At 39.4% G+C, this 25423-nt stretch overlaps 1 protein-coding gene across 2 annotated transcripts; it reads left to right on the forward strand.

Moving 5' to 3' along the window:
* The first annotated feature begins 1056 nt into the window (after positions 1 to 1056).
* On the forward strand, positions 1057 to 24729 carry dop1b (DOP1 leucine zipper like protein B). 2 transcript variants are annotated; one of them, XM_028435837.1, is made up of 39 exons: positions 1057 to 1229; positions 1457 to 1577; positions 5879 to 6054; positions 6784 to 6965; positions 7048 to 7218; positions 7855 to 8044; positions 8114 to 8212; positions 8574 to 8697; positions 8803 to 8912; positions 9602 to 9713; positions 9828 to 9948; positions 10033 to 10152; positions 10603 to 10711; positions 11604 to 11846; positions 11924 to 12222; positions 12302 to 12585; positions 13406 to 13677; positions 13773 to 13925; positions 14060 to 14160; positions 14766 to 14956; positions 15060 to 16635; positions 16746 to 16845; positions 16911 to 17102; positions 17701 to 17823; positions 17913 to 18047; positions 18128 to 18183; positions 18272 to 18376; positions 18548 to 18614; positions 18683 to 18836; positions 19641 to 19714; positions 19791 to 19900; positions 19975 to 20124; positions 20393 to 20454; positions 21316 to 21444; positions 21541 to 21677; positions 21753 to 21808; positions 21904 to 22047; positions 22609 to 22741; positions 23634 to 24729. In XM_028435837.1, exons 3-39 carry the CDS (start codon positions 5917 to 5919, stop codon positions 23892 to 23894), a joined length of 6783 nt encoding a protein of 2260 aa, XP_028291638.1. In that variant the 5' UTR covers positions 1057 to 1229; positions 1457 to 1577; positions 5879 to 5916; the 3' UTR covers positions 23895 to 24729. The 2 variants fall into 2 exon arrangements, with proteins under 2 accessions (XP_028291638.1, XP_028291637.1); XM_028435836.1 differs by lacking the exon at positions 1457 to 1577.
* Positions 24730 to 25423: the final 694 nt, after the last annotated feature.

A 25423-nucleotide genomic window follows, 5' to 3' on the forward strand; every position in this document is an offset into this window, starting at 1 on the left:
GTTTACATAGCATAAAATCAGATGAAGCCATGGATTTCAAACTATGTGGTATGAATAATGAAAAGGGGGGAATATTTAAGAAAAGTTGATATCAAGTAGAATGTGTAAGCTGAGTCTTATTCAGGCTACATGGAGATGGGAGGACAGTGAATGTAAAGGGTAAAAACTACAGAGTTTGTGAAAACAGCCTTAATAATTAAAATTGGAGTAAAATATGAACATACTCTTTTGTTTTAAGATGTATTATATTCTTGAAACTGTTTGAGGAAAATCATTTATTTATCATCATCTATTTATTGTTTCTCTCTGAGTTTTGTTTTAGGAAAGTGGATTCGTAAAGGCCACAGGCATCTATTCACTTGTAAACCTTGTGTGATAGTTCAAATACAAATACAGAAAAACAGTTTTATTTTTATTTTTATTTTTATTTTTTGAAAGAAAGAGTTCTAATTTAGGAAATGTTTTCATAACTTTGTTTCATGAATATAGAATATGGCAATTAATATGATGAGGTTCATTATGAAGGCAAGGCAAGGCCAGGGAAATGTATTTGTCAAGCGCATTTCATACACAAGTGCTCATTGTGCTTTAACATGGTTAAAAAGTGCAAAAGAAAACATTTAACAGTTAAAAAATCAACAAGAATATGAAAATCAGCAGCAGTAAAATTATTAAAAAAAGATAAAGATTTAATATTGGTTTCAATGTTTGTAATTATGTCTTTTTAATGTATAACAATAGGGTTTAGAAATACAGGCTGAAATACCTGACAGTGAGGCGTAAACACTGCGCATCCTGGGTTAAACCAACAAGGGGGGGGGGCATGAGTTAATACTCGGGCTTTCAGTTCCATGTCAAATAAGTTGAACAAGCCTACTATTTGTTTTAGCTTCGAGTGAAACATTACTTTTTACTTTTGTTTATTATCTGACGACAGTCACAAGACGAATGGTTGCGTTTGAGTTTACATCATCCCCGTCTCACCCCTCGTCAATCAGGAAGTGCGCTGTGCGGCTGCGCTGGATCAGCTGAGCGTGTTGGCTCCGCCCCGTTTTGGACTAATGTGGCTCGTGTTGTGATGGTGCTCTTCATGCAAATTCATTCTAACGACTAATAGGGCCAAAATGTTTCATATTGTCCTCTGAAAATGTTCCGCCACGGTCCGGGTGGCCTTTGTGCTTTGAGGCCGTCTGCTTCGTAAGGCTCTGTGGTCTTTGTTTCCTGTGTTGGTGAGTCATTGATGCACCTGATAGTCATATTTGTCTGCTTGCTTCGCTGTCGGTTATTTTTTATTTATATTTACAGGTCTCATAGCTTAACGTGGGTTTCACTCATTATATAGGGGGGGGGGGGGGGGGGGGGGGGCACTTATCCTGTTTATTTGAGAGGCTTTGCTTTTGTCATCATCAGCCTGCAATCTGTGGTCGTGCAGTTACATAATCTCTCTCATCACTAGGCTCCAGTCTGGCTCCATCAAAGCCAATAGTGCTACAGTATCCACTGGGATCTAGCACTGATGCATCCACCACAGTCAACCCCAGCAGTGCCCACGCTGGAGTCACTGGTAGTACAGTCAGGTGATGCAGCTGTCATTGTGTGTGCGAAGTTCAAAGAACGCACATACTCTAATTCAGTGCTTCTCAAATGGGGGTACTTGATACAGAGAGGGAGAAAATTTACTACAAAAACATTTAAAAAAAAAAAAAAAAAAAAATTAAAAAAAAAAGCGTTTTGAAATGTTTCATTTTAGTCAAAAATGATAATCACATTGAATATTAGCAGCAACTCAGAAAACGACCAAAGAAAAAAAAAAAACAGGCAAAATAAGAGAAATATGTACTGAAAAATAAAAAGAACAGACAAAAAACTGTACACAAAATGACGCCAAAAACACACACATGCACTAAGAGAGAAAGATACTGTACCATTACCAGCAACACACAAAATGACAACAAACATGCACAGAATGAGAGAAAAATACACAAGATCACTGCAAAATACACAAAAATAACAGAGAAACATACAACGCCACATAAGAAACAACCAAACGACACCAAAAAACACACACGCTAACATATAATAATTTAGATAATACCAACGACACACAGAACGACAATAAACAAGCATGGAATGAGAGGAAAATATACTGTACTAGAAAGAACAAACAAACAACAACAACAAAATACACAAAATGACACACAATTATGATAGAAATTATTTAGATTAGAACATAAACTGAAAATAAAAAGGTCAGTCTTGGTTCTACATCAGGTGAGAGATGAGCGTAAATGACAAAAACTATAGAAATAAATCCATTCAGGAGGCACTAATTACTGTTTCATTCCACTTATTTACAAAATAAGATTCTTTAAAATCACTCGTTCATTCCATCATTATGCTCTATAGTTGGTTGTTCACAGAAGAGAAAGGAAGTACTTGAGCCAATAAAGTTTGAGAACCACTGGTCTAAATAACACCCAGTTATCAGAGGAAGCGAAAATGCCCACACTGTTCTGACTTGATCTAAAAAAAAATAATAATCGTAATGTAATCATGGTTTCACTTCATATTGGGAATATCTGTTAAACTTTCATTTCCCCATTAATTCCAGAAAAGTCTTAGAATCTGTCAAGAGAGGTTTCTCTATTGGCATTTCAGTGATGTTGATAAGTTTTCAATGTAGTGAGTCCCGGAACCCACAGGTGGTGATTTGAGTGGGTCCCTGGGTTTCTATTCCTTAAATACTTCTATTTCTTACATTGTAGTGTTAAACTCTCTTAATGGTGGTATGATATGGCTATACATAGCAGATATATTCATGTACGTTCAAAATGTATCTGAAATTAAACGATTGCAAATCCAATCCAATCCAAATTATTATTTTTTTCATAATTTTTGTTTGGTAATTTTTTCCAGTTTATGTAGTATAAAATGCTGTAGTTACTTTAATTAGTGACTTTGTTGAGGCTACATTATCATTAAACTAGCAGTCAAAAGTTTAAACACACCATCCCAATGAAGTTTAATGAAAAAGTGTGTATTTAATGTAGTTATAGTTGACAGGCTTTTTTCAAGCCTTGATGTGTATCAGCCTGTCACAGTAAATTAATATATCTGACTTCTTCCTTTAATCAACACATTTGAATCCTCATAAAACCTGCAGAAGCTTACAAATGATTTTTAATTTATTTGCTTTTTTTAAAGATTAGCTCTACTTTTATATCCCTAAACTCTTTGTTAGCATAAATCTATTTACAGGTTGATTTTATATTTATATATATATATTTTAATTCCTTACATCCCTATGGATTTTTTTTTTTTTTTATTAAAGAAAAATAGAACATTTTACATACAATTTTTTTTTTATTTATACAAAATTCTTCTTTTTTTTTTTTTTTTAAACGACATACAAGGACAAGACATACATATACAAACTCGAACCCCCACATCCTTACCCTAACATTCCCCTAGCACACCTCTTAAAGGGAAAAAAAACTAGATTGAATATAATAAAAAATTGACAGAATATTTAAAACAGGTTCTCAGTCAACATCAAGATGGCATTCTGTACTTTTGATATATGAAAAGAAAGGATTCCAAGTTTTTCCCTATGGATTTAATACCATTCATTCAGAGCTTAAACCTGCATTGAAATGATCTCATTTGGAGATGGTACGTGCCTTTTGTAAATAACAAGCAGCTTTCTGGGTTGTTTTTATGGATCATACGCAGATCGTTTCTCTCCTCTTTCACAGCTTCATCCTAAGCACTTGTTGTTTTCCTTGTGGTCCGAGCTTAAAGCCCCTCTCAGCCATCGGCCCTGGCCAGTCCAGATGTCTGTGCATCCTTAATCCCCCACTCATGTCTTTGTTTAGCCGAATTCAAACAAACCTCCAGCGAATGCACACACAGACTCAGTTACAGTACTTCCCAACACAAAAACAGTTTCTGAAATCAAACACAGAAAAACTGAGAAAAGTCAACACGTTGCCACGATATTCTAATTGTGAGTTTGTCAGTCTAAAAGCAAGTTGGAAAATGTTATTAAAGTAAAACTTGTTGGGTGACTGTGTCCTATTTGAGTATTAAAATGAATTTAAGCAGGATAAATACACTTAGTGAAATGCTGACTTTTTTTCCCATGCAGTCAAATGCTGCTAATATGTTGTGTGTTTTTTGTACCCATGCACTCTCTTTCAGGACCTTTAAAAGTACATTATTCTGTTATCTCATTTATATTCTTTGCGTGTAATTAACCACCCTTGGTTTTTTGTCTCACAAATGTACTTCAGGTTTCTTTTAAACATTGATTCAGCTTTTAGAGGTTGGTGGTTCGATCCCAGTACCTGACTATGTGTCGAAGTGTCCTTGGGCAAGACACTGAACCCTGAGTTGCTCCCAGTGGTCGACTAGCGCCTTGCATGGCAGTCCTGTCCCACTGGTGTGTGAATGTGAGAGTGATTGGGTGAATGAGCTGATGTGTAAAGCGCTTTGAGACTGCTTCAGTGTGGGGATAAAGCGCTATATAAATCAAGTCCATTTATCATTTTACAAGTAGATCTTTTGCCATGTACTAAAAAAGGAGAACGTTTCTGGGAAACCTGTACACGATTATTAAAAAAATGCTATTCAACAACATGTTACATGTTTTCCTCTTTTTCCGATTGAATCAAACTTTGTTCATAGGCATTTATTTTTTCCAAAAATGATTAAATATATAGAAATGTATACAAAACAAGAGTTGTAAAAATATTTCTTCCTCTTAACTCCAACTTTAGGAACAATGAATTCACAATTTATTTTAGCTAGTAGCAAGTAATAAGAAAATAGTGCAACATATTAGTAAAAAGAACTATGCATACAAAATATGCATTTCATAATAAAAAGTTTAAAAAAATAAATAAATTTGCATTTTAAAACACTGACATATATTGGGCTAAAGACATTTAAAATTGGGATTTTAAATGTCTGCTGGTTTAAGAACAAGTTCTGCGGAACATCTCCTCGCCGAATAGCACGTACCATGTTCTCGAGAATTCAGTCAAATGACTCTGTTCCACCGAGTAAAACAAATTAAATTGTGCTATGTAAAATGGTAATCGACGTTGAAGGGCTTTTGAAACGATATATCACACGACTATGTTCTGATAAATTTAGAAATACCCGGAAATGGGAGTCCCCCCCCCGTCCCCCGCCAGTCTTTCAAAAAGGTCTCCGAGAGGCTCTTGACATTTGCTCATAGAATGTTCATGTTAAATTACAGTCCGATTCAACGAGCATTAAAGGAGGAATAGTCATTAGAAAAAATGGGGCCCCTGGGGTCCCACTGGCACCCCCGTGACACGTACGGGGTAATGTGCCCCATTGGCAATCATTGCCAATGATTCGGTATCACCAACCATTGTAATATTTGACTCGCAAATAAATGAGAAATTGACTTTGTTTTTTTTTGTTTTTTTTTTTTTCAAAAATCGGGCTCCGAGTGTTGATGTGTACACATCCATAGATTATCCCTACCAAATTTCTGTCCGATACGTTCACGAATGACAGAGGAGTAGCGATTAAAACTAGTGTACACAACAAGAACAAAGTGAGTGGCATTTTGAGTCCGGTAGACCGGCCTAAAAAGTTTTGTTACGTCTCTCAGAATGTCTTGCTTTTCCACCCTAAACTGAGACATGGGTGTATCAGCACCAACTGTTATGAATACATTCATTTTTCTCTATTGCCTTAGAGCTTATAATGGGAGTGAACATAGCTAATTAGTTCACTTTATTTGTGATAAACAAGCCTCGAAGGCAAAAGGCGTTCCAACTCCTTCCAGGTGGGCGGATTCTCTCCCTTCCCTTCATTGCCCTTCAAACTCTTGTTTTTCCAGACCCAGTGTGGATCATGCTGCGATCGGACTAACACATCATGGATCCTGAGGAGTTAGAACTACAGAATGACTACCGCTACAAAAACTATGCAGCCGTCATCGAGAAAGCGCTGCGAAACTTTGAGTGCTCAAGCGAGTGGGCAGATCTCATCTCATCTCTGGGGAAGCTGAATAAGGTAGAGTGTGATGCAGCAGAAGGATTGGACAGTGACTTTTTCCGATGTTGTACATCTTGGTGTTCACTTTCCTGGTGTTAGTTCCCTAAGGCCGGGGTGGCAAACTCATTTTAGTCCAGGGGCCAAATACGGAGCAGTTGGATCTCAAGAGGGCCACAGATTTTATGCATTTTCAACATTATTGTGCCCTAGTTTGCACTTGTACGTATACATAAAATACAAAATATGCAGGAAAACTGACAATATCCAAGCAATAAATGACAGATGTCAGTCCCAACAGGGTCTTCACTTTAAATGTCCTAGACTTGTGACCAGTTTCTATTTAAATAGGGAAAATGTTGTGGAATAGTTTGAGGAAAATTAAAATATTTTGTAACAATTTTGAGATTTTTTCAACAGTTTAGCATTAAAAATGTGATTTTAACACTGGTAAAACCCTGAGTTTCATTTACACAACGATTCATGATTTCTCTGTCATTTTTACTTTTCTCCTGTGGGCCGGATTTGGCCCCTGGGCCCCAGCCATTCGTTATGATGCAATAAATGTGTCACTCTGCCTTTTCCTGGCAGAGCAAATATTTACTTTTGTGTCACTAAAGCTCAAAAGTTCATTTCTAAAGCATGAATGTTATGTTTAATGTGATGAAACTGCATTTCTTGTGTCAAATTTTCACATTCCGCATTTTTCATTTTGATCAATATTGTATTTCCTTCTCACCGGTCCATCAGGCCCTGCAGAGTAACCTCCGTTACTCAGTGCTGCCTAAGAAGCTGATCATAGGGAAACGTCTGGCCCAGTGCCTGCACCCAGCCCTGCCCAGTGGGGTGCATCTCAAGGCTCTGGAGACCTACGAGATCATCTTCAAAATAATAGGAACCAAATGGCTCGCCAAGGATTTGTTCATTTACAGGCAAGAACCCGAACCAAATACTCTGTTGCATATTTAGAATTCCCAATAGGCTAAATATTTGTGCGTGTTTCTGTGTTTGTAGCTCAGGATTGTTCCCGCTGTTAGGCCACGCAGCCATGGCAGTAAAGCCTGTGCTGCTGACGCTGTACGAGCGCTACTATCTCCCGCTACAGAGAGCTCTGCTGCCCAGTCTTCAGGCTTTTATAGCTGGACTTCTGCCAGGCTTGGAGGAAGGACTGGAGGTTTATGACAGGTACAGATAAGAGAAGCACTGACAAAGCAAAATAAAAGTAAAAACTCTTCAGATTAGACGGAACTCTCTTCATTTGTTTAAAAACCACTATTGCTGAAGCTTGTGCTTTACCTCATAATGAAGTTTATGCTTTAGTTTACTTTACTTTGTTTATTTGGAGCGGGCAGTGCACATTAATGAACACCAGTACAATACATTGTGTAAATGTACCAGATTTAGCCATTAGCCGCTTGACATCTTAGTCCTCATACATTTAAGACAATGACAATAAAAAATACAGCCATGGACATAACATATACATTATTTACAACTAACTGAAGCAATTTCTTATTGATATAAAAACTCCTATAGAATCACATGCCTCTTTTTTTGTTTTTGCCTGAAACTATTTTGTTTTTTGAAATTCAAATCCAGATAAAGGTATGCCACACCCTAACCTGCACTGTTTACATACACATTTACCTTGTTGACGAGTTGATTTGCATTTATTCATGATCTGTCAACTTTTAGTGTTTGTTTTTGTGTTTTTGGAATAATTCACACGGTATTACCTGAAGGCTGAAAGTATAATTGACAAGAATTGCCAAAAAAAGTCGATGAAATGTTCAGAAAAACATGATTTCTGCTGTTTTTCAGGACCGATGCGTTGCTGGTCAAGCTGTCCCTGCTGGTTGGTCAGCAGGTCTTCTATGGGGCCTTGTGGGGCAGCATGCTGGTCGCTCCCATGGTGCGATTGCCTGCAAGTGCTTTTATTGTCACACATTTCGATCGTATGGCTTCACTGAGCCAACAAGAGTACATGTTGGGATACGACCAGCACGTAGTGGTGAGTCGTCGTTTTCTCAGACACACGTTAGACCAAAATTTTGCAAACTCAACTTCTGTTTTCCTTTAGGTGAAAGCAATCTGCCTCGCACTGCAAGACTCCAACTCTTTGGTGCAGAGGAACACACTGGAAATTCTGCTCTACTTTTTTCCCTTTGCCACCTGCTTGGTAGGTACCCATCGAAGGCATTGCCCTCTAGATGACATCTTTTAATTTCATTTACCAAGCTTGAAAGCTTCATCTCATTTTATCATACTGTCACATTTTAAGCTCCAGTTTAATCAAACGAAAACAGAATATGATGCTTTTTTACCGTCATTGAGGCAAATTACCCTCATGGAGGACACATTGGCTTGATTCAATAATGATTCAGTGGCAGACATTGTGGAGACATGAGTTGAGGTTGGACAATTCTGGTGTTGCAATTATTTATGCAATGCTTCAAATGTGATCCTTGCAACCGTTTTATTTTTTAACAATTCCTTTGATTTACACTTGTGTCTTTTTCCCATTCCCTCTGTTATTTCAGGACGTAGCCGAGCCCAGCGTGACCTTGAGTAAAGACGACATGACCACAGTGGTGTCGGCTGCATCGCTCACGCTACTACGGAGAGACATGTCTCTAAACAGACGGCTCTTCGCGTGGCTCCTCGGTTCAGTTCATTACAATATACAGAACATGAACTACATTTATCGCAATGCTTGTGTGGGTCATTTCAACTGCTGCTTTTTGTCTTCCTGTTTTTGTGTGTTTTTAGGTACAGACATCAAAGGAGAAATGGTGGCGCCACACTCTACTCTCTCCGCCACTACAGAGGATCATATGTCCTTTTACTTCAGCACCTATTCCAGAGATTACCTTGTCAAGGTTGCTCACACATTCACAAGCACACAAAACAAAAGCCAATACAACAAATGTTTGTTTTTGATTATTTATTGTTCAATCAGAAAAACAATGATTGTATTTAAGTGCCAGAGCTTTTATGTAAGGGATTGTTTTCTGATATAATGTCATTAGAGTGTCTTTTGTCACAAAGAATTATATGCTTGCCAATACTATATGTTAGTTCCTAAAGTGTCTTAAGCTGGGGTTTTCAACCTTGGGGTTGTGACCCCACGTAGGGTCACCTGAAATGAAAATGGGATTGCCTGAAAACTTACTGATTAAAATTGCTTTTTTGAATTTTTTTTTCAAATTAAAACACCACACAAAGTCTCAAACAACTGCATTCTACACCCTCACTTTCTCAAATATAAATCTAATTCAAATATAATGCAGTATGAAAATATCTGAGCGTGCACATATTGTCACTAATCCTGGCTACTCTGTATTTGTAACTTGTGAAATGTAATTCTAGAGGAAAAATGTCCTTTGGGTCACCAGAAATTTGTGATATAAAAAATGGGGTCATGACCCAAAAAAGGTTGAGAACCACTGGTCTAAAGAAAGTAAACTATAAAAGTGTTTTTCCTGTCACCTGAAGTCAGGGATTTCTGTTCTGAGCATGTACTTATGTGTGTTTGCTTTCATCTGTTTGTTTGTGTGTCTGACTCCAGGCTCTGATTAGCATCCTCAAACAAAAGGATGTAGATTGTGACCCAGATAATGTGACTGGTTACCTCAGGCCCTTTCGCATCATCATGAGTTTGCTTGATAGACCTGAGCTAGGTAGAATGCAGTAAACATCTACACAACACACAGAAATTTATTGACACCCACAATTTTTTTTTTTTTTTTTTTTTTTCCGAAATCATGACCGATAAGGACATTGTTTTCTTTCAGGTCCATCTGTGTTGAGTAGTGTGCTCTTGGAGTTGGTCCGTGCTCTCTACAAACAGTGCCAAGACACGCTGGGGGAGGAAACCATGACAAACATAGGATTGTCGGGAAACCAGCTGGCCAGGTGGAAGTGATAAACAATCGAAAATATGTCCCCAGATTACATTGAGAAACGATGAATTTCATTAGTTTTTTTTTTCTTTTACAGTAAAATAAATGAGATTAAGAGTGCATCAGAGATCATAAAGACTATGAATATGCTAGTTACCACCACGAACCGTGAATACCTGTGGGAGTACATGACACGGCGCTTCTGCACTTCAGTCGGGTATGACGATTACTCACAAGATTTTACATCTGAAAAATGTAGTGCTGTCTGTGTGAACAGTACAGTGGAGGGGTTTTTGACCACTGTACACAGGCACTGGCACTTAGTTCATACAAATATCTATTTATCCAATTATTGCTGCTTATGGTAACAGAAAACGTCCAAAAAAAGGTTTTTGCTAAAATTGTTTAGCTTTGGAAACCATTTGATCATTGTTTTGTTTCTTCATCTACCTTCTATATTGAAGGATGGGATTCACATACTCAACAATTTACCTTCATTCACCAACTTAACACATTTTTGATTGTAAAAAAGAATACTTGTTCTAACTAAAGATAGCAAAACTGTTCATTAGCGAATCCGTTTTTTTCCATGAGGCAATGATAGTAACCTACTTTCTCTGATTAGCATCCCTTCTTAAGCTTTTTTTTGTGTTTCTATGATCTCTAGTGATAAAGATGACCCACCTGCGCCTCCAGAGCAAGACCGGAGTCATCCTCCTCCCACTGTGTCGGAGATCTCCACCCTTATAATTTTCCTGCTTGAAGTTCTTCCTCTGGTAAACAACGGAACTGACATTCCCCTGCAGAACTGCGCGTCATCCTCAGGGCTCATTTACAAGCACTTTAATAATCAAGAGGATTACATTAGTTTAAAAGGATCCTTTCATCCCTGCACATTATGATCCAGCGGAATGAAAACTGTGACTGCTCTTTCAAGTACCTTAGTAGCTCCTTACAGCCCGGCTTAAATAATTATAACCATGAAGTTTCTTCATTGTATAAATGTTATACATATTATCTTGTAAAAAAAAAAAACAATAAGATAAGAGCCTCACCGGTTATTAATATTCTAGATCTGTATGTCTATGCTCTTTGAATATGCATTAAGGGCTCTATTCTCTCATGCGCTTAAGTCCAAAAAGCACCGTAGCGGCACTGTTTTTGGCTGTGTGCTATTCTCCCCCTGTACTTCACTTCACTCGCTGCGTGCCTTCATCCCAATAATGCACTATGGGTGGAGCAGCCCTGAAATGTGGGTGTTTCAATTCAAATCTGGCTTTACGCGCATTCTCTGGTGTGCGTAATTCCTTTTCCTTTTACGCGCTTCTAACCCTGTAATAAGTGCAGCGCCCCGATAAGGTGAAACATTATATTCCACAAGCGTTGGGAAAACTCCAGGTTCCGTGATTTCTAGACAGCCACAAAAAAATGACATCACCGCCTCCTTTCCTTCAGCCCGTCTTCATTCAAACACACTCGTTTTTTGGATCTTTTGGATGATAAAATATTATCAAAGAATTTGTATTAACTATTACAAAACGCCAAGAAATATAACAATTTAGGAGCATTTATTGTCTAGCGCTGCCCGTAGTACAGCATCAGTTGACTCAGATATCTGAGTCAGAGACACATTGACCCACAAACTGCATGTTTGTTGTGTTTTTTCAGGAGCTCCATCCTGAAATCCAGTCACACTTCCTCCCTGAGATGCTGAGCACCATGCTGCAGGCACTGCGCAGCAACATGGAAACAGTATCCCTGGAAGATGTCACACAGGGCCTCCGAGCGTGCTTTAAGGTCCTGAGTAAGGTGCAGATGCCTGTGGCTTATATAGATGTAGAGGCCAAAGCAGTGACAGAAACCGTGGAGATTGAGTTGCAAATAACAGAAGAGGAAGGCATAAACACTCAGGTGAGGAAATATGAGTATTTTTTTTAAATATAGGTCCGATAGGTTTCGTTTGATAACATCAATGTTGATTCATCCAGGATGTTGTGACTGAAGTAGAGATGGATGTTATCACTGGTGAGGTTAATGGCCAAGATGAAGTAGTCAACCAAGATGGAGGTGATGCAGCCGAACAGAACGTTTTACCAAAACTCAGGTCTGAAGACAGTGGGTTGGGAATCAGTGCGTCTCCGTCAGAACAACAAATCTTGCCTGGGATGAACATTGGAGTAGAAGAAAGTGGCATTAGCAAAGAAGGTGAATCGGTGTGGAGAAGGGGGGGCAGCGTTGACACTATGACAAACTGTCTGCAGGACATCCTGGCTTCCATAGCCACAAAGTAAGCTTCTGCACATGAAGTAGTCCATCTTTAAAATGGCCATTTTGAGCCTTTTTGATTATTTTCTGAATACTTTCAGATACCTGTTGGTGCAGGTGGAGGATGTCACAGCAGCAGAGGAAGGGGCACAGTCGTCCTCAGAGGGTGAGATAATTTTGGTTAGCATCGACGATGGTAAAAAGGAGAGTGAAGCTGTGAACTGGGTTGGTAGTTACATGCCTCGCGGAAAGGCAGAAATCTCTGAGGCTTGTCGTAAGGCCTTCGTCGCCACCTGTCACCTCTTCCTGGAGAGCACGACATTCCCTCTCTACCTGAGTGAAGAGGAGGCTGTGGTCCTCAACAAAGAGATGTTCGACGATACAGGTACACTATACGGTCACCCTGCTACCAGGGTTGGGGTCAGTTCTAATTGTAATCGCGTAATTATTTACAATTATGGCGTAAATGTAATTGAAAACAGCTGTTGCTGTCGGAATCAAAATTGAATTGTAATTGAGTTTTGACAATTTACTTTTCAATTTTAATTGGCATGAACATTCTATAAAAACTACGATTTAATTCAACGCAATACTGTGGAACCATATTCTTTGGCTTACACATACATAGCTAATAATTGTTAAAATGAGTTTAAGTTCAAGTTTTCCCACTACCTGTCAGTTCTCTTGAGTATCATTTTATCTTCTTTTTTTTTTTGTTTTTTTAAATAAATAAATGTAAATCTAGCGGTATACTGACAGAAAAAAGGCTCAGACGCTCACACCAAAGACATTAATACCAAGGTTTTTATGGATAAGGAAGTCTAACAAGGTAACCAAGAGTTGAAAAACAAAATTGATGAAAGATAATATTTTTTGGTGTATTTTACAGCTGATTTGATACATGGGTCAAAACCAATCGGTTATCATAAGAGATGCTAATAGGAAGCTAACACAAGAAGAATGTTACGTTTTATGGGGTTGTTCATTTCAGGCTCAGTAATTGTGATTAATCGATTATGAGCTTTAGTAAATTAGCATGTATATTGTATTTGATAATGATTGTAATTGTAAAAAATGCTGGTCACATAATTTAGTTGTAATTGAACATGGATAATTGAAGATGTAATCAAATTGACCCCAACCCTGATTGCTACGCTGAACACTCTTTCACCACAAAAGGACTGATAAACACTTTGTGCCCGTAGGGAATGACATACAGAGCCTGCCGGTCTGGTTGAGGTCCTTGATGACACTGTGCTGCTTGTCCAGGGACTATAACATTCAACACTGTGCAGTGGCTACTCTACTGGAGCTCATCAACCACTCCCAGTCCCTAGCACTTGTCCTAAAGGACAAGCAAAAACGTTACCAAAGCTCTGAGTCCAACCCTCTGAGTGGGCAGCTGCAAATGATTACAGTGCCTCCCATCTCTTCTGTCATGCTGCGCTTTATTGAAGAAAGCACAGATTTCTACCAGGTCATTTTTCACTGTAGAAATGCTTTGTATATTCAAAGTCGAGTTCAAATGCAATACACAAGATGTTTCTTTGGTTGTTTTTTTTTTCCCGGCAGAGGGTGTCCCAAGCATTGTGGAGTCAGCTGGACACAGAACGAAAAGAGCAGCATGTTTCCTGTGTGGAGCTTTTTTACCGCCTGCACTGTTTGGCTCCATCTGCATCCATCTGTGAAGACATCATTTGCCAGGCACTGAAGCACAAGGACAAGGTAAATTGAGAAAACATTTTTTTCCCCGCGTATGAAAGATGTTTCAGAGTATTTAGAATACACAAACAGAACGGATGGATAAAGTGACAATGTGAGCAAATAAGCCACATGTTTGCATGCTTGTCTTTAACCAGGCGGTTAGGCTGGAGGCGCTGCACCGCTTCACTGTGCTGTGGCACCTGACACGGGAGATCCAGACCGACAAGGCTCTGTCCATCTGTCGTTCCCTTGACCAGTAAGTGCAAGACATGTAATATAAGGTTGGAAAATCAGGTCAGATAATGTTTTTAGAGGGGTTTTTTTTTCATAACAAATGCAACAAATATTGCCCATTACAGAAGTAGCTTCTGTTTATCCTCAAAGCAAATATCACTTTTGTGCCAAAGTCATGGGATCAAGCAAGGTGGAGAGAAGTTTGACAGTGAAACTTAAACAGAAAAGTTGCACCTTTTTGTTTACTTACCAAAAAAAAACAAATATGGTAAAACACAAATTCCATGTTCACATTTATTAAGCCATGCAGTATTTTTAAACAATTTGTCAACCACAAGAGTACCGAAGGTAAGCTGGTGAGAAAATGAGTAAAATTGGTAAGTTTTAACTACAGTAGTTTGATCTACACGTGCATTATTGCTGAATAATACTTTAATTACACACAAATTATAAAACAATCCATCGTCCAACTTGTGGAAAAATAAGCAAAAGAAGACAATTGTTTTCAAAATGAAAGCCACGAGGGAAACCCAAGACATTAGAGTGAACATGATGGCACTGAGAGAGAAATATTGTTGATGAGTTGCAAAGAAAGCTTCTGACAGTGTATGTGTGTGTGTGTCGCAGGTCTCTGTGCACTGTGTTGGACTGTCTGAGCAGCACTGATGGCTGTGTTAGTGCAGCAGCGCAGTGCTGGCTGACCAGGGCTCTGTCCCTTAATGACACGATCCGACTCCTGGAACCTGTTCTGTTGTTTCTGCTTCACCCATCAACTCAGCGCTGCTCCATCCAGAGCATCATGGAAAACATCACAGCCGGTGAGTTCAATTGTTCCTGTTTGTGTTTCCTGTAATCTTCAGCTTTTCCGTATGTCGTTTGTGGTTCTAGTTTTTTAATTTGGCCACATTTATTTGTCTTAAGGTAACCTAAAAGTTCAGAACAACAAAGGCCAAAGCTCCACAAAGGCTTCTGTGAACAACATGATTGTAGAGGGCGTCACCTTAGACGTAGTGACAGTTGTGGACCGGGAGTCCCTGTGGGCAGAGTTAGAGAACGGCCCAAAGCCAGTGGACGTTTTGGTGGTATCAGTAATCGAGAGTGAGGAGACGGAAGAGCAAAAGGCGGAGGAAGAGAAAGAAGCAGAGAGTGAGAACACAGAGTCAGCTGACACCAGTGGTGCTCAAGTATCTACAGAGAACTCCAGTTCCTGCTCCCCTCCATCCATCAGCATCACTGAAGTAGTTCTGGTCAATGGGCTGCAGCGCATTGATTCAGAGCAAACTCAGGCTTCTGACTCATTGTCAAGTGAGGATGAAGATGATCTAGAACTGGCTGTCATTGCTAAGTCTCGTCTGTTAAAACAAGAGCGTGAAAAGAGAGAGGCCATCGACTCTCTGTTCCGCCATGTGCTGCTGTATCCTGTGGCGGGTGGATGGCGCCATTTACTCCAAGGCTTGTCCCTGCTGGACAGCCTGCTGAGCAGGAGTTCAGATTGCCCTCTGGTGGAGACCCTCTTCAGCACCTCCCTGGACACTAGCTCCGTTGCACATTTAAACCTCGTCTCTAATCTTCTGCAGCGTCACCAACAGGCTAACGATGGACAGAGCTTCTATGGCAGCCTGCTGTCTCCTCCCTCCTCCCCCACGGAGCCTCCGCCCATTCTCATTGAACTCTTAGTGTCCATGTGTGTCCAGTTTCTGCGCTCGCATTACCCTTCATACCTCAGCTTGAGTCCTCGTGACCTGCAAGGTAACAGGGAGGTACAGGTGAAGAGTGTGCAGGTGCTAACTCGGCTGGTGAAACAGCTTAATAGCACAGCACGTGGACAAGCTGGTGGCAGGGTTAATCAGGAGTCCATCGACAAACTCCTCACTGGTTGCAAAGTGCAGCAGTACGCACTGCAGACACTTTGTGCCTCGATGTACGTCAGCCAGAAGGGAACAGACAAGGAAGCAACCAAAGAGGCTGAGCTCATAGTGGAGCAGGGAGAACTGTCAGAGGAGAGTCTGGTGAACGTTGGAGCAGGAGGTGCACAGGGAGAATATCCCTTACAGATGGAACTGCTCAAACTGCTTCAGGCTCTCGTCGTCCTGGAAAACCATGTGTGGCCAGGCGGAGCGATCCATGCAGCTGCATCAGGAGCAGCAGCAGCAGCCTCTCAACCCAGCGATTCTCGTGACTCCTCACCTTCCAGCACCCCTCTTTCTCGAGAATGGCAGGCTGCAGTCTTGTACCAGCAGTCCATTAAAGCTGCCCAATATGTCCAAAACCACCCAATCACAGCACAGGGAATGTTTGTCTCTGCTGCAACCAAAGCTTTGCAGCCTCAGTACGGATATGCAATGCACCCCCACTGGGTGTCGCTGCTCTGCTCAACTCTGCCTTACTTGGGCCGCACGCTTGGCCTCATTGTGACTCCACTCATCAATCAGATCTGCAAAAATCTAGATGAACTGGTGAAGTTGTATGATCAAGATGGAGGAAAGACAAACCTCAGGTATCCAAACTACACATTATCAGTCATTTGTCATTTTAAATATCCTATGATAACAAGAAGTTGTTCTTGATCAGCAGAATTTTACCAATGTTTTTTTTTTTTCTGATTAGCCAAAGTGGTCGGAAGGAGAACATCACCCCTGACTACCCACTGACTCTACTTGAAGGGCTAACCACCATCGCACATTATTGTTTAATGGACACTAAGAAAGTAAGTAAATAAACACTTGATGAATGGCATCATGTCTAACTTTTTTATTCTTCCACCTCTCCCAGTCCATCGCCGCTTGTGATCCCGTAGATGTTCGCAATGCACGCAACGCTGTGCTGGATACTCTGCCGTTCATGCTCAGCACGGTGGCTTTGTTATGGAATGTGGCCGTTAAAGAAGATGTTCAGAAGCGTGCAGCAGACTCCCTGCAGAGCAGCAGATACTCTTCGACCTCTGTCTACTTTAAAAACCACAAGGTACGAGTGTTTGAGGAAGTGCATCTTATGTTGAAGCAGGAATATTAAGGATCTTCATATTTTCTCTGTTAGGCAAAATGTATCCAAGCTGTAATTTGTTAATGTTTCATTTATTCAGACAACTATTTTCAGGAAATGTACTTTGATCTTCTGACATGTTTTGACTGCCAGCTGTCAGTCTTCCTCAGAGGCGTCTGCTGATCGCTTTGTGTCCTTAGGAGTTAAATCTGGGTGTGGTCAACTTGACAGTCCTGTCAGGCTGGCCACACCCCCTGTTGCGCGATGGTCTCTGGGAAAGAGAGCCACATGTGTGGGAGAGTGAAAATGTTCCCTCATCCCTGTTGATGTTGAAGATCCACTTCCTGATCTTGATTGCTTCTTTGATCTAGCGTTTGTGTTTGTAGAATTGTCAAGTTGGCCAAGCACAGAAATAACTTATTAGGACACATCAAAGCAATCAGCAGTCGAAACATCTAAATTTCTTGAAAACAATTGTCTGAATGAATGAAACCTTAGAATATTATTCAACAAGAAGACAAATTGAACTTGCTGGAATTATGTATGCTAGGTGTGTGATAGAAATTATCTCCATGTTTAGATCTTGCGTCAGAGAATCCTGGAGTTTCTGCTCCCTCTTACAAGACATTACAGCGTTCAGCTGATGGCTTCAGTGGCAGCAGTGTGGAACTACAGGAAGAGCAAGAAGAAGCACAAAAACAAAGTAAGAACTGAAACTCACCAACAAATGTAACTTAATACTAATCGAGTTTCAGTGACTGACTGGTAACTTCATATTGTCGCTGGTTTCAGATTTTACCCGTGGCCAGCGAGTCCCGGCTAACCTTAGTGGAGCTGGTGAAGTCACTGATCACCTTGCAAACAGACACCATCCTGTATTTGGTCAAAGAGGTGGTGAAAAGGCTCCATCAGGTCAAAGGAGAACGGGTAAATAAATAAGAATACACATGTTTAACTGTGACTGTGCTAAATGTCCTCAATCTAATTTTTGCAATTCTGTTCTACAGAAAGCAACGTTGGTCGACATTCCCATGCTACAATTCAGCTATGCCTATATTCAGGGGTATGTAATATTAAAAGATGCAAGTTAGCATGAGGTGCTTTGCTAATCTTCACTGTACAATAACACCAGTGTCTGTTCCTGTTGTCAGTATTTCAGCTCAGGGTCTGCAGGAAAATGTTGCTCCACTCCTCAGTCTGCTTCGTGAGTCTGTCCAGCTCAACCTGGCCCCGCCTGGACACTTTCTACTGCTGGGGTCAGTTCTTTTATTCTTCTTTTTTTCTTTATGGATGTTTAGAAATGTTAAAATAAGTCATGATTTTATTCCCTGATCCACAGACCTAAATGACCTTGATATTTCTCTCTTTACACTAGGCGTTAGAATTGATTGCTTTCCTGAGAGAAATCACTGTTTTGTTTTTTGCAGAATCCTCAATGATTTTGTCAACAGACTCCCGAATCTTGACAACAAAAAGGACTCCAAAGAACTGCAGGTCAGATATAAAGCACTTAGATATTGATTACCATTCCGAACTCAAGTACAAATTGTATTGTACTGCAGGAAGTGACTCAGAAGATCCTCGAAGCTGTGGGTGTGATCGCAGGGTCCTCACTGGAGCAGACCAGTTGGCTCAGCCGCAGCCTAGAGGTCAAAGTTCAGCCTCAGGTCTACCCAGAGGCAGAAGAGGAGGCAGATCCTGACGGGGAACTCAGCGGTGATTTAAGATACCATCTAAATAATGTATCACCTCAGCTGCTGTACCTGTCCACTGGTTAGGAGTTTTTCCTTCATGGTGTCAATACAACTGTCAACCAGTGCTGACCCATAAAGCAAGAATATCACTTCTGTTGCCATGTTTGTTGGAAAATTACCATAATTGTAGTATTTATTCAAACAAACAAAAAAGGACAGGGCCTTTTTGAAGGAGAATTTTTTTTTTTTCTGTATCCATGAAAGTATAGATATCTGATGACCATAAAACATAGGAAACACTATCAAAATGAAGGACCCACATTCATTTCCCGATCCAACTTTGATGCATGTAATCTTTGGATAAGTCACTGCTGGTCATATTAAGAGTTTTTCATTTTTTAATTAAATCTAGTTGTTTTTTACATTTTTTTATTATTATTATTATAATAAATATAATATTAATAATATAAAAAATGTAGGCTTTGCAGCCCTAAATGTTTATTTGTTAGTAAGTCTTTGGATTGGGGTAATATGTTGCACAGACAAGAAATGCCAGTTACACACTTCAGTGTCCTATTGGCACGTGTTATTGTGCTAAAACAAAATGCTCAGGGAGAGAATACGAGCTGTTCTGGTATAACGTTGTGTAATCATTGTTATTGGATGATTCATTCTTCAACGGCACATTTTTACATTTTTTTTAGAGCATTTGGAGGAATTGTTCAAATCACAATGAGGGCTGTAATGGCACCACAAAAAAACCTTACAATGTATTTATAGTGCATAAATGACAAACATTAATCCTCTGCTCTTCTGTCAATATCAGCTCAAGCTAGCACCATGGTGTCTTCCTCGGCTCCCTCTGTGTACAGTGTGCAGGCTCTTGTTCTTCTGGCTGAGGTAGGAGTTAACCTTCTATATTGGGGTCTTATACAGTCGATTCTATTGAAAATACCTTCACCTTCTGACTTTGCAGATCCTGGCGCCCCTACTGGACATGGTCTACCGCAGCGATGAGAAAGAAAAAGCAGTTCCCCTCATCTCACGCCTCATGTACTACGTTTTTCCCTACCTGAAGAACCACAGGTACACCTTACTACAAGCTTTGCCTCATGCAAAATGATCAAACGGAGTCAATGATTGCAGCTTCTTTTTTTCAGTGCCTACAACATTCCCAGCTTTGAGGCCGGCTCTCAACTTCTGAGCAGCCTGAGCGGCTACGCCTACACCAAAAGAGCCTGGAGAAAGGAGGTCTTTGAGCTTTTCATGGATCCTCTCTTTTTCACAATGGAAACCTCTTGTGCACAAAGGTCAGCGTGGTATAAACATGAGTCATTGCTGTGTCTTATTCATCTCTAATATTTTCTGCTTTTTAATTCAAATTAGGAGGAGTAGGAATCTGTATTTTTAAAATAAACATACTTGAAATTTCTTATGAGATTGTTCAGTTTCCTTTTTTAAACACAAAACTTCTCTGTTTGTGCTATACTATTGGATTAGCTAGAGCTGAAATAAAAGACTAATGTTGGCAACAAACATTCTACTTAACTATATGCCTGCTGGTGTTGTTTTCTGCAGTTGGAAATCCATTATTGATCACCTCCTAACTCACGAGAAGACCATGTTCAAGGACCTCCTGAGTGAGTACAGCCCTGAGAAAATTGTAAAGAGACAATGTGTCTGTGAAGAGATAGAAAAGAGTAAATAATAAAATAGATGAATCACATTTTCTAGTTTCTACAAATGAGCTTGAGATGCTCCTTAATGCATCTATAAATCTTTGGTTTTGGTATTACTTTCTTTACATTTGTGAGAGACGGACTGCTACTCAATGCTAACAATAACTCTTGTAATTCTCTCAATTCAACCGACTCACCACAGATTGCAAAGTCCACAGGTTCTAGTTTTTATAGGTGGAGCGGGGCCAACAGTGGTGGTTCATGATGTAAGAAGCCACCAAAACATCACAAACCACCTTTCTCAGCCAATAGCAAGATTTGATTGTAATAGCTTGTTTTCAACACATAGACGGCAGTCACTCTTACATTTGTGCAACAAAATATGCCAAATTGAAATATTTTGACTAAAATGTCAAGAGTTTGACAAGTATCAATGAGCATAAGTGCTTTATACCTGAATACATTTGTTTTCAGCAGAAAAAAATGTGGTTATGGGGTTTAGTTTCTCCTTTTTTTAAGCATCTACTAGCATAAACCGTGACTTGTCAATTTCCAGGCTAGTCGCCCAAGCCAATGGAATGCTCCTCCTCTGCTTCCTCCCATTGTTTGAAAAATTTTACCAATGGCACAATGACACCTTCTGGTAAAAAAAAGAAAAATTCAAGTCCTTCTCAGTTAATACCAAAGAGCTGTTTGAAGGTTAGCCTATCTGTGACAACGCAACAAAATCTACATCTTCCCAAACTCAAATTGTGATAAATAGTGAACTGTCCTTGTCCTTGACTTTTATCTGGTGTTAATCTGCATTCATTTGTCCTGCAGGTATGCAGAGTAGCTCCCTGAAACTGTTTGCAAGTGCCGACCAGAAACCAATGCTGCTGAAACGTCAGGCGTTTGGACTGTTCAGTGGAGAACTGGACCAGTATCACCTTTACCTACCAATCATCCACGGTTAAATCCCCATCTCTTCAGTCATATTTTTGTCCATAAATGTGCATGATCCCTAAGTTTCATGATTAAAAATCTTTTCTTTTTGTCTCTGTTCAGAGCGCCTTACTGAGGCTTTACGCACGAATCCTAGCCCGAGCGTTTCCGCCCAGATATTCCTGATGTTTCGTGTTCTGCTGTTGAGGATCTCATTCCATCACCTCACGTCCCTTTGGCCAATAATGATCACAGAACTGGTAAGGTTCCATCTTCAATGTTCTGGACTTTACTCATGGCCAGAGTCATGCATTAATAGTAACTCTTTTTTTTAGATTCGCATATTAACACGTCTGGAGAAAGCGCTGCAGTCCGATAGAGACATCTCAAAGTGAGTTCCATCTCTTTGTTGCAGTATTTTCCTTTTCATTCAAACTGCTTTCACCATCTTGCTCAAAGTTACTGTGTCCTGTTTGTGTGACTCAGGCTGGCCAAAGTGGTGCGTGGAGCCATCGACAGAAATGTTCTGGTGAATTTCTCCCAGGCTGAGTTGGACATGTACTTGTCAGCCTGCAAGTTTCTGGACACCTCTGTGGCTTTCCCCCCTGAGAGGATACCACTCTTTCAGATGTAAGTCAAGAAAAAAGGATCAAAAAGCATTATCATACATTAGGCAGCTGCTTCTCAACCAGGAATGGAGACATAGACAAAAATCAATCAATTTATCAGTAAATGGCACTTTTCACAACAATTGAATGCAGCACTAGTGCTTTACTATACTACTACTACTACTATTACTACCACTACTACTACTACTACTACTACTACTACTACTACTACTACTACTAGAATAATAAATTAAATAAATAAAACAAAACAAAAAATCCTACTTAAAGCAAGGAAAAGGAGAAAAACTAAATTACGTAGAAAACACTACATACTAATTTTGATGTCAGACTTAGTATGAATAGTATGTTAGTATGCCATTTCGATGATAAACTTGTGACTTTTCATCACTAAGACTTTAGAGTAACATCATGGAAATGTTCACCGAGCAGTTATTGAGAGATTAATGGAGTTAAGAGGTTAATTAGGGAAATTGAAACAAAAAAGGGCCTTTGCATCACTGGATTTGTGTGCTGGAAAATATTTGCTCTTGTAGTATCGCCTCACATTTGTGTCCTTACTCAGGTACCGCTGGACATTTGTCCCAGAGGTGGACGTGAGTCTCTACAATGGTCCAGAAAACGCCCTGATTGAAGGTGAAGAGGAAAGCACACCACATGTTGTTCGACTACTGGAAGGAATCCAAAAACGTTACGGGGTAAGATTTATTCCACACAGCCCACTTTCAAGGAGAAAACGTCACCACTTCTGTTTTGCTAGAATGTACAGTTGTTGATGATATTATTCCTGTCTGGAAATGGATATGCAGGAACTTTGGCTTGTTGTTATTACTCCTGAGATTTGAGCAGACAATGAAATTACTGATAGGAATTCAAGCTGTGATTAGTTTAGGTCACTTGTGTCAAACTCAGGGCCCGAGGGCCAAATCCGGCCCTTTGGAGCATCCAATTCAGCCCACAGAAGAAAGTAAAAATGACAGAAAACATAAATCATTGTATAAATGAAACTCAACAATATTTGCAGAGGCTCACAGTTTTCCTGGTGCTTCTATTGCACGATTGCAGTCATTTTTAATGTTAAACTGTTAAAAAAAAAAAACTCAAAATTCTTACAAAATCCTTCAATTTTTCTCAAATTATTACTTAATATTTCCCCTAAATAAATAAAAATTGGTCACAAAATCTAGAATGTTAAAAGTGAAGATCCTGTTGGGACTGATAGCTGTCACTTATTGCTTGGATATGTTAGTTTCTTACATATTTTGTATTTTATGTATACGTAGAAGTGCAAACTATGGCACAATAATGTTGAAATTACCGTACTTGTTTTCCCGCATAAAATGTGTGGCCCACTTGAAATCAAACTTCTCCTAATTTGGCCCCTGAACTAAAATGAGTTTCATTAAATGATCCATCACAAAACTCATGTTTTTTTTGTATTTAGTTACAGATGAACTGATTGAGAGTTTAAAAAACCTCCATTATCAGTTACCATAATAAAATGTAACTGCAACTGAAAATGTTTGATGTATTTAATACATTTTTTGTATATTAATTGATTTGTATAATGTGCTTTATCTTTCATTTCAGGCCATGAATGAGGCCAGCGATGAATCCTCCACAGACTGTTTGGAGTTCCCTCTCCTCACACAGCACTCCCTCTCCTCCATCACCCAGCTGGTGCCCTTCCTACGCACCCTCAGCTTCTCCTTCCAAGGCTCTCCTCCAGGCAGCCAGCCCGTGCTCCGCCACGTCCCTGTGGCGGATTACCCAGCAGTCAGCTCTGAGGCGGTCCTGAAAAGAATAGAGAAAATCACTGAAGAAGAGTTTCTTGACACCATGGAGAGTTAAAAACTCTTCCTGTAAAGCTTTCAGGCAATAACAATAACTGACCTGCAGCTGTAGAAGTAAAACAGCTAACATGGGCATAAGGGAAGTTAATGGTTAATTATGATCTCAGAAAAAAGAAATGTTTTGTAATTCTGCTATTGCTTGTGTAAGTGCATCGGATGTTCCATGTGTGTGCAACCTGAAACTAAATCTGTACTGGAAAAACAAGGGAAGTGATTATCGTTGTTATTTCACTGGGCTTTTATACAGTACCGATCGATGCTTTACATTGAAATAAATATTCTGATTGAGTCACATTCGTTCTCACTGGATCTTGTATCTTTCAAATTTAAATTATACTGTTTAAATATGCAAAAACTGAAATTAAGTAACTGATCTTTGACTGTAATTTAAGTAAGCATGAGCCATTGAAGTTTTTTTTAGCGAGACCAAAACAGCAGAATAATTTGGAAAAAATCCCTGCCGGTTTTTAGATTGATCTTCTTCAATTTTGGGTAACTGCTATCTGTGGTGCAAACATACAAAAGTCTGTACGACTCGAGGATGTAAAAATCACATGTCTTCATTGAGTTATGTTTAATGTTTTATTGTTGGGATAATGAATGTACTTGTGCATGTGAAGCAGGAAAGACCCTCAATGTTCGGTTGTGCCTCAGTTTACTTGCCTTTTGGTATTTAAGGGACCTAAAGCTTTTCTGTCAATCAGCCATTTCTATGTTGTCCCATTATCTGTGCACAGTGATAAATGTTTAGATAAGTTATTTTGGATGTTTAAAAATCCATGTTATTGTTTGACTCGGTTGAAATAAAAGGAAATCTATGGAAAAAACCTAAACGCATGTCGTGCTTTTATATATTTTGTGTTTACATTGGTTTTGTAGCAACATAGGCTTAACATTTTCAAAATAACACACATTTCACTTGGATTTAAGCCCTGGCTGCAAAGATTAAAATGTTGTTAATGTGAATTTTGGAATTATTTTGATATTTTTAAAGAGAAATGAGCTATCTTGTTAAATAACATGGTAAAACTTTTTTTCCTAAATGCATGTTTTATTTCATTAAAGCAACCTGGTTTAGTAAGGAGGATGAGGAGTGCCACAGTTAAATGAATTAATACACTGTTTCATTAATTAAATGTGCCAATAACTAATTAAATCCATGTTATATTTAATTTTCACTCTGAAAACTGAAGTATTAAAAGTTCACTATTTATTTCATGGTCTAGTGTTGCAGCACTTTATGAATATATTTTATTTGTCAAACTCGCTCGTCAAAGTCTGTGGGGGCGGTTTCCTCACACTTGATTGGTTACCTGCTCATCTAGTCAAGCTAAATCGATCCCTGACAGGGAGGCAGAGCTACTAAACATTATTCTGTTACACTGGGTGGCACTATACAATCTGTAAGTTGTTTTTTTCACTATATATATTACTATATAGCCGCCATAGACATAATATACGTATATTATTTTCTATGCTGGCCGCAATTGGAAAGAGTGAAGACCAAAGCAATGAATTTGGCTGAAT

This window comes from Gouania willdenowi, chromosome 21 (genome assembly GCF_900634775.1).
Source record: "Gouania willdenowi chromosome 21, fGouWil2.1, whole genome shotgun sequence".
Classification (NCBI taxonomy): Eukaryota; Metazoa; Chordata; class Actinopteri; order Blenniiformes; family Gobiesocidae; genus Gouania; species Gouania willdenowi.